The 9,759-nt window shown below is 42.3% G+C and overlaps 1 protein-coding gene across 1 annotated transcript; it reads left to right on the top strand.

The window, feature by feature from the left end:
* Positions 1-1,904: 1,904 nt before the first annotated feature.
* Positions 1,905-9,453, top strand: LOC307232663 (uncharacterized protein; the record flags this gene model as incomplete). Its single annotated transcript, XM_080003764.1, has 3 exons — positions 1,905-2,199; positions 5,283-5,735; positions 6,954-9,453. The coding sequence occupies 3 exons, from the start codon at positions 1,905-1,907 to the stop codon at positions 7,829-7,831; spliced, it is 1,626 nt and encodes a 541-aa protein (XP_079859890.1). The 3' UTR covers positions 7,832-9,453.
* Positions 9,454-9,759: the final 306 nt, after the last annotated feature.

The raw sequence follows: 9,759 nt of genomic DNA, 5'->3' as shown, positions 1-9,759 counted from the left end.
AGGAAGGATCCGAGTGCAGGGGGCACAGGGTTTGCTTGTAGTAGACTGGCCTTAAATGTTCCTGTTAGAAGAAGAACATCAGATAATTTGTCCATTCACACGGTCGAGATGATGGCAACTGCAACAGCATTACAGTGGGTAGAAGAGTTACCGATTTAAAAAGTTAATTTGCCCAGATTTGTGTTCTGCATTAATGTCACTGCATCCATTTATGTGTCACAAAAGACAGGATAAAGGTAATGAGATATATGAAACTGTACAGATTTAAAAATATCAATATTTTGACAACGTTTATGTGGGTACCAGCTCACAGAGGGCTAAAGGGAAATTACATCGTGGATGCATTAACAAGCATCCCTGAAACAAGAGGAGATCATGGACATTTCACTTAGTTAATGTGAAGCAAAAGGAATAATAAAAAGAAGGGTCATTAAAGAACGGCAGCACGGTTGGTAGACAGCAAACACAGGACGACGCCTTTATGCAGCGAGACGTGGGAACAGTGAGGTCGACTAAAAGGAGAACATGGATACAAGGCCGAGGGCAGGACGCACCAGACTCAATAAAACACTGAACTTAATAAACAAACAGCCCTCAGGATGATGTGAGCAGTGTCAAATGGAGGAATCGGTGGAGCGGGTCTTTTTTCACTGCCATAAGACCTCAGGAGAACGGGAGACATTAAAGAGGGAAAGCAAGAAGCTTGGAGTGGAAGAGAGGAGTTTAAAAAAGGTATTTGCCATTGCATTAGGGAGTCTATTGCATTACTTGAAAGAAACTGATCAAAATAATTTAATGTTTTGTGAAATACTGTTTTTTGTTTTGTTTAGTTGTTTTTTTTTTGTTTTTTTTGTTTTGTTTTGTTTTGTTTTATTGGAGATAAATATCTCTGGTCCACACTCCAATAAGGCGAGGCAGCTGAGGAAATTCCGGGTCTCGGTGAGGATCCTCAAGTCCTTCTACTCTGGAGCAGTGGAGAGCATCCTGACAGGCAACATCACTGCCTGGTTTGGGAACTGTACTGCCCAGGACAGGCGGGCCCTGCAGAGGGTGGTGCGTTCAGCTGAATGTACCACTGGAACTACCCTCCCCCCCTTGCAGCACTTATACACCAGGAGGTGTAGTAGCAAAGCTGCAGGATCATGAAGGATCCTCATCACCCCAACGATGGACTGTTCCAGCTGCTGCGTCAGGCAAGCGCCTCCGCAGTCACGCAGCGAGAACAGAGAGACTGAGACAGAGTTTTTTTCCCGCAAGTCATTAGAACTGTCAATGCTGACCTCACCAGGGGTCCTAACTGAGCCATGCACTAGGCTCCACTACCTACTGTACTGTATGTTGCATACTGTACCGCATACTGTGTCACTGTTCAGGGTTGTTCGTGATGCCGTATTGCTGCGCCGTACTGTTGTATACTGTGCTGTATTATCCCAAACACTACCTCACTTTATTCACATTCCACTTTAATGCACATATCTGTATATACATAATTGCCTATTCCATATACATACACATATTCCCTCTATTCCATTTTATTTTATTCTATATATTTTTATTTTATTCTATATGTATTCGACTTACTGTATTACGTTTTAGGAGTCAGTTAGTTGGTCTAGTAGAAAGACATTTTTCCCAAGGACATATTGTGTGTTATCACCGGATGCGTTGCTTTACATTTCACTGCATATATGTATGAAAGTATGTACATATATGAAAGTATGTACATGTATGAAAGTATGTATATGTATGTGACGAATAAACCTCTTGAATCTTGAATCAATATAGGTCAGTTCACACTCCAACCCAGTAGGTGGCGGTAATGCACCTTAACGCTGCTCACCACCCGCCATTGAACCAAAGAAGAAGCAGCAGCTGCGGGAGGAGGAGGAGGAGGAGAAGAAGAGATGTCGTCCGAAATGGGGGAGACGATGGCGGAGCAGCTCCAGCGTCTCGCCGCTTCTCTCCAAGAGCGACTCGTTGCTGCGGTCGAGGAGGTTTTATTTGTCCACGCAAAGGTGGAAGTGGCCGAAGAAGTGAGAGTTATTCTGAGGGAGTTGCTGAGCGAGAAGCTGACGGCGGCGGGCGAAGACGTTCTCAGACTTTTCGAAGAACATGTGGTGGATTATGAGAGCAGACTCTGCAGGCTGCACAAACTACTGGATTTAATACTGAAACCTGAAGTCAAGCTGCACAGAGCAGGTCTGTATGAAGGGGAACGCCACTTCATTTGGCGACATCTTTTCTCTAGGTCTATGTGTCAAACTCGCACGGAACCGAACGAACGGCTGCCGCGGAGCTTGTTTGGAGGCGACTACTGCTTCGTCCCCTCCGTTGGTTTTGACAGGTTATTCGACGGATCTTTGTCAATTTTATTCTACTGTCCTGACATTTACCGGGGAAAAAAGGATTGACTCTAGTCCGTCTCACCGGATGTAGGTTGTTGGTAAAGCCTGCCATATTCCTTCACTTCCGCTATCTGCGTGTTACCGTTTTCAAAGTCCCCGTCCCTACGTGAAACAACAACGCCCGCGCAAAAAAAAAGGAAGGTGTGGAGGTAGCTCTGGCTATGCGAGATTAAGTCACTGATGACAAAATTACGTCCAAGTTACGTATTTCTTTTACTAGTAAAACTCGCATCACATAGTCGTCTTTTGCTGTTTTATGATGCGCTTTTATTTCTTTGCGGGGATTTAGCCATTTTGATGCCGCGGCTGGCCTCAACAAGCTCCCGCCCGACACTATTTTGCAAGGGCACCGTCGCTGCATCTCCGCCTCGTTTGTGTTTTGAAACCGGATTGTTTTTTTTCTCCCCCCACTCGACCAGAATGAACCCATCCCCACATCTTGTTTTATGCGCAGGACCTTTCTCCAGCGCATAAACCAAATGTGGGGATAGGTCTGTCTATGCGAGACGAGATGTACTCTCACACTGTTATGATCAGACTTGAAACGCATTGGAAAACATAAGGGGAGAGTGATGGAAGTGGTGGGAGGGTGATGATGCTGAGTGTCCCCGTTACACACTGTGCTTTGTTTTTTTGTTTTGTTTTTTCAATATAGGGAAATGGGGTGTAATAAAATACATCTAACACAAGTGTTTTTATTTGTATTTTCTTTATATAGAGGAATGGGACACGCGACCGCTCCCTCTCCAATGAGGGAGACAGTGGCGCAAATTCCCCCCGATCGCACCGTCAGACGACACACAGAGGGCACCAAAACGTACTTGCGTTTTTGATCAGCGATATCATTATTAGTTATTGTTCACGAACGGAAATTATTTGACTTCAAGTAGTAATATTCGTAATATTTATTTATTTTTAAAATGGCGTTAACTGACAGGGCTTATTTTATTTTGAGTAATCAATAAAAAATATTATACGTCTACATGCCTTGATAAGAAGGCAAATTCTGGCTCATAAGCATTTATTTTATCTCCAAAATATTTATTTTATATGTGTTCTACTATGAAAAACATTATTTTTAATGTGACCAAACTCAAAGTTACTTATTGAGAAACAAATGTTTTTCTACACAAATCAAGATTCAATAGTCTAACAATGGCATAGCTGTCAGTGCTGGAAAAAAAATACTTCAGTTTAAATCGAAAATTGAATCATAACCTCAAATCGAATCATGGATTTGGAGAATCGTGACACCCCTTGTATGTATGTATGTATGTATGTATGTATGTATGTATAATATACACTCACCAAGCACTTTATTAGGAACACTATACTAATACTGGGCGGGGCCTCCCTTTTCTCTCAAAACAGCCTCAATTCTTCTTGGCGTGGATTCCTCAAGATGTTGGAATCATTTTTTTGAGATTCTTCTCCATGTCGACATGATTGCATCACGCAATTCCTGCAGATTTTCTCAGCAGCACATTGATGCTGCAAATCTCCCGTCCTATTACACCCCAAAGGTGTTCTATTGGATTCTGATCCGGTGTCTGGGAAGGTCACGTAAGAACATTGAACTCATTGTCATGTTCATGAAACCAGTTTGAGACGAGACTTGCTTTGTGACATGGTGCATTATCATGGAAGTAGCCATTAGAAGATGGCTGTGGCCATGAAGGGACGCACATGGTCAGGAACAAAGCTCAAATTGGCTGTGGCATTCAAACAATGATTGTTGATTGATGGTTTTAACAGGACCAAAGTGTGCCAAGAAAAAAAATCTGTCCCGACGCAAGCCTGTGCCTTACGAAATTCGGGACTAACTTTTAAATTATCTCTTGTAGATCTAATATGAGTGAAGATTCACCAACTCGATTGTTTATTTATCGCCTCAATTTGTTCAGAAACCGATTTAAGTGCACTGATAATGTGAAATCAGTGAATGTTATGGAGTAAAAACACGGAACTCTCGATGAAACCTTGATGGCAGACGTCACTTCAGCATCACTTCAGAATTCCAGTGCGGTGCGAATACAACCAGAAAAAGAGCCATTGAAGGTGTCTAGTTTTCGGGGGACCTCCCCAGTTTCTAGTTCCCCTCAGGGAGTCCCCAGAATTGTTTGGTGCACAAACACCTCCTGACATCTTTCTTGGCTCCATCCCCTGGGGTAAAGGTCCACATCCCTGTCTGGAGAGCGTCTCAATTGGCGCCTTTATTATTTGAGAATGGAGACAAGAGTTAACAGATCCAGGGTCTCAGCGGGTTCGTTAACCCCTCCTGACTATCACTGAAGCGAACAGGGTCTGTGGCAGTCAGTCCTGCTGTGTACTGTGTGTCAGCTGGTGTCATCCACTGGCACTACGGTCAGCGTATGAGTTATGGCAAATGCCTAGACCTTTTTTTGCCATGTTCTTTAAATGAGTACTCACTAATTATTTTCAATTTGAGTGGAAGATTCACTGGCCAGATTGACTCCCTAACTATTAGCTGACCATAGTAATAAGCAGTTATTTTTTGGTGGTTAACGGAATAGTGGCTTGCTGTGCTGGAAATATCAAAAATACATACTTGACCCATAGTTTTCCAAGTGGTGATAGTTTTATGGTCAACCACAATCAATCACTTAACAATCATTAAATACTAATTTGCTTAATTTTGTACTGCTTATTCTTATTCTACATCTACTCCCTTTACTAAGGTCCGGAAAACGTATCCTAAGTTTCCAGTACATAACCAAACTGTAAACAAATTGTCATGATGTTTGAGACTTTTGTAGCGCTGAATGTGTGACTATCAAAGGGCCTTCTCACCTCAGCCTGGACAACTATCCTAGTTTCTTCACTGACTGTGTGTTTGTATTTCAGTGCTGCCTCCAGAGCTCCAGCAGCTCTCTGTCTGTAAAGAGGAGCTTCCCCCTGAGCAGCAGGAGAGGAGCCCCAGTCTGGGTCAGGAGGAGCCAGGGCCTCCACATATTAAAGAGGAAGAGGAGGACCTCTGGAGCAGTCAGGAGGCTGCTATCACCAAGGTCCCATTCTCTCCTGTCTGTGTGAAGAGTGAAGGTGATGAAGAGCGTGCTCAGTGTCCCCAGCTTCATCAAGGTCAAACTGAGGAGAACAGAGAGGCAGAACCTCTCGCCAGCACCTCAACTGAACAGATGAAAACAACAGTTGATGGAGAGGACTGTGGAGTGTCGGAAGCAGCTGGTCGCTTGGATCCGGCTTCTGATTCAGAACCAACTTGTGATGAGAAGCTCCTCTCTTCACACTCCTCTGAAACTGAGACTGAAGTTAGTGATGAAGATTGCGAGGAGCTCAGAGAATCTCCGTCAGGTAACGTTTTGTTTTTTCTCTTACCAGTTTGTGCTGTAAAGTCATTTTCACTGTTTCATTTCACACTCAATGTTGGCATGTTAGAATATCCTCAATATTGCTTAATTGAAGAAAAAATTTACAAATAATATGAACACTACAGACATTTACAACACTAATTATTACTTTATAATATATTTTATAATTATAACTTTATTGACATGCACGGTACAGTTTTTCTTTTTTTAATGTTACTAAATCTAACCAATAGACCTGGCCAGGGCCGGCTCGTCCTATAGGTGAGATAGGCGGCCACCTAGTGCGCCATCCCGGGGGGAGGGGGAGGGACAATCGGAGCACATTCTGTGCACCTGACTCCCTCTCAGACAGGGTGCCAGAAGAATATGTTTTCATTTTTCGTCTCCTTATGGAACAAAACAAGTGCGTATGGTTTCGGTTTTTCTCCCCGCCTATCGTGATTGTTTTAACCCTTTGCGCTGCCCTGGAGACACCCGGCGCTCCGGCCCGGGCCAGGGTGCACTGTGCACGGAGTGTGCTGCAGGCAGAGCTCAGAACACAGTAGAGTCTAGATGGAGCCTCCTCCAGAATAATGGGTGTGTTTTTATTTTTTATTTATGTGTTTTTTAATTTATTTTTTATGTTATTGAATGAGCGTAAATCTGTCCCTGAGCACACTGAGCAGCGCTCCGTGTATGTGGACATATGTGCGCATCATTTTCTGCTGAAACACTGCACATTTTTTTGAATGTTAATTTTGAGATTCAAAAAATTACCAGGCTTGAAGTTAAATCAATCAGTCAATATTCTACGGTGATTGGAGGTTATTCTTTTTACAATTCCATAGTTAAATAAATATATATTATTCATATCAATTCATGCATGAATTAATCTCATTTCATCATAATATGTAGGCCTGGTCGACAGAAAAGTGGAGTTTATATGTTGACTGCATCCAGTGTTGTTTTGGTCATACTATAAATCGCACACAAAATCGCAATATTGGTCTAACAAATGCACATTTTGATTATTTTGGAAAGTCATTCAGCCCTATTTATGCCAAGAAGCCTAGAAATAGGGTTACCCCTTATTTCTACTACAAACATTTTTTAAACGTACAGTGCGCTACAGGTTTTTTACTTAACATCCCAAATTATTAGCACGCTCTCTGACTTTTTTTTTGTATTCCACACTTGTCTTTCTCTTCCTCTCTTCTTCCAGGAGTAAAATCCAAGTCTGCCCAGACTCAGAGATTTTCATTAAGTGAACACAATATTCATGAAGGTATCCACACAGGAGATGGGCCATACCACTGTCAACAATGTGGCAAAGCATTCACTAAATCAAGATATCTCAAGAAACATCAGGTTATGCACACTGGAGAACGGCCGTACAAATGTCAACAGTGTGGGAAAGGATTCAGTCGATCAGGAGCTCTCAAGGAACATCAGGTTATCCACACAGGGGAACAGCCGTACAAATGTCAACAATGTGGGAAAGGATTCAATCAATCAGGAAATCTCAAGAGACATCAGCGTATTCACACAGGAGACACACCGTACAAATGTCAACAGTGTGGGAAAGGATTCAGTCGATCAGGATATCTCAAGCAACATGAGGTCATTCACACAGGAGATCGACCATACAAGTGTCAACGGTGTGGGAAAGGATTCAGTCGATCAGGATCTCTCAAGGAACATCAGGTTGTTCACACAGGAGATCAGCCGTACAAATGTCAACGGTGTGGGAAAGGATTCAGTCGACCAGGATATCTAAAGGAACATCAGATTATTCACACAGGAGAACAGCCGTACAAATGTCGACGGTGTGGGAAAGGATTCACCCAATCAGGAAATCTCAAGAGACATGAGCATATTCACACAGGAGACAGGCCCTACAAATGCCAACGGTGTGGGAAAGGATTTAGTTCATTGGGGGATATCAAGAACCATCAGCGTATTCACACAGGAGACAAGCCGTACAAATGTCAACGGTGTGGGAAAGGATTCACTCAGTCGGGATCATTCAACAGACATAAGCGTATTCACACAGGAGAACCGAGACGTGTCCGATTGATGAAGGAGCTGCGTTCTCCATAGACTGGACGCATTAAGTTTCCCAGAATAACATTCTTGTTAGGTATACCATCACCCTTCCAAAAAAACAATAGATAGAACTTGCAGCTTTAAGTGGCCACACTCAGCCCCTAAATGGGGGACGAAATCATTGGATTATTCTTTTAACAAGTGTCAGATTTACAGTGTTGGATGTATATATTATATTCCCTGACCCCCAAAGTGTGAGGCACAGCAAAAAGAGTTTCACGCACTTACATGCAATTTTTTATGTTTTTAATTTACGCAATACGTTACGGTCTTAATTTCTGCAGCTCCATAGTACTGTATGTGCCTACATATGTGATTTATATTCATATTGTATATCATTGGCTACTACATTAGTTGGACTGAACATTCCGTGGCAAAAAAAAAAATAGCGAAAGTCAAGCACAGATGGGTATTTCTCAGCTTCAGGAGAGCGAGGCAAAGCTGACAAGCCCCTGGTTACCATCAGAAGCTGATCTATCCTAAATCTGACTCCTTTATTGTGTACTCTATGATTTACCTCTCGTCTTGGCCGCTGGACCTTGTCCTTCATCAGTTGTATGAGTACAACTGAAAGGATGGACTAAATGTGCCAATTCAGCAGGCCGTCGAACACCTAGCATTTATCCTCAGTGAAGAAACCCAGAATTTCTCCCAGAGACACCTGGACCTGGAGAGGGACTGGTGGCCTGGACTGGTGTCTTGTTTTCCAAACAGGAAGGACCCTAACAATGGTAAAGGTAAGTGTAAGGTCCATTATTGGGGAAAAAGAATGTCAACAGTGAGTTGAAGTTAATGTTATAATACGTGAATAAACCACATTTATTGGCATGTAATACTTGATTCCAATTTGTCAGTATTGCCAATCAGTGGCCAGTTAATTCCGAATAAAAACCACTGATCAGTTGACATTTTCACTGGCAACCACTTCTCTGCCTGGATTCAAGTATTCAAGTACAGACATGGACAAATTTGTTGGTACCCTTACAGCTCATTGAAACAATGCTTCATTCCTCCCAAAAAGTCGTGAAATTTAAAGCAATTTTCTCATGTATACCTGCATGCCTTTGGTATGTCATAGAGTTAAGAAAATAAACTGTGAAAAGAGATATTAGAGATTATTGCTAAAGAGATGAATTATATTCTAAAATGGCCTGGACAGATTTGTTGGTACCCTTACAAAAGATTATAAATAATTGGATTATAGTGATATTTCAAACTAACAACCAACTTTCTTTAATTAGTACACACATGTCTTCAGTATTATAATCAGTCATTCAGCCTCTTTAAAGGGAGAAAAGTAGTCACTGCGGTTTGGTATCATCGTGTGCACCACACTGAACATAGACCTGTGAAAACAAAGGAGAGAGTTGTCTGAGGAGATCAGAAAGAACATTGTAGACAAGCATGTTAAAGGTAAAGGATATAAGAGCATCTCCAAGCAGCTTGATGTTCCTGTGACTACAGTTGCAAATATTATTAAGAAGTTTAGGGTTCATGGGACTGTAGCCAACCTAGAGGAAAATCGACCCCAGATTGAACTGAAGCATAGTACGAATGGTAGAAAACGAGCCAAGGACAAACTTCCAAAGAGGTACCAGCTCAACTCCAAGGTCAAGCTACATCAGTGTCTGATCGCACCATCCGTCGCTTTCTGAGTGACACTGGGCTCCATGGAAGAAGACCCAGGAGGACTCCACTTTTGAAAGAAAAACAAAAAAAAAACCAGACTAGAATTTTATAAAATGCATATTGACAAACCACAATGCTTCTGGGAGAATGTCCTTTGGACAGATGAGTCAAAACTGGAGCTCTTTGGCAAGTCACAAAGAAAAAAAACACCATACCTACTGTGAAACATGGAGGAGGCTTGGTTATGTTTTAGGGTTGCTTTGCTGCGCCTGGCACAGGGTGCCTTGAATCTG

Source organism: Zeus faber, assembly GCF_960531495.2.
Source record: "Zeus faber genome assembly, chromosome: 7".
Lineage (NCBI taxonomy): Eukaryota > Metazoa > Chordata > Actinopteri > Zeiformes > Zeidae > Zeus > Zeus faber.
This window is presented reverse-complemented; position numbering and strand designations above follow the sequence as displayed.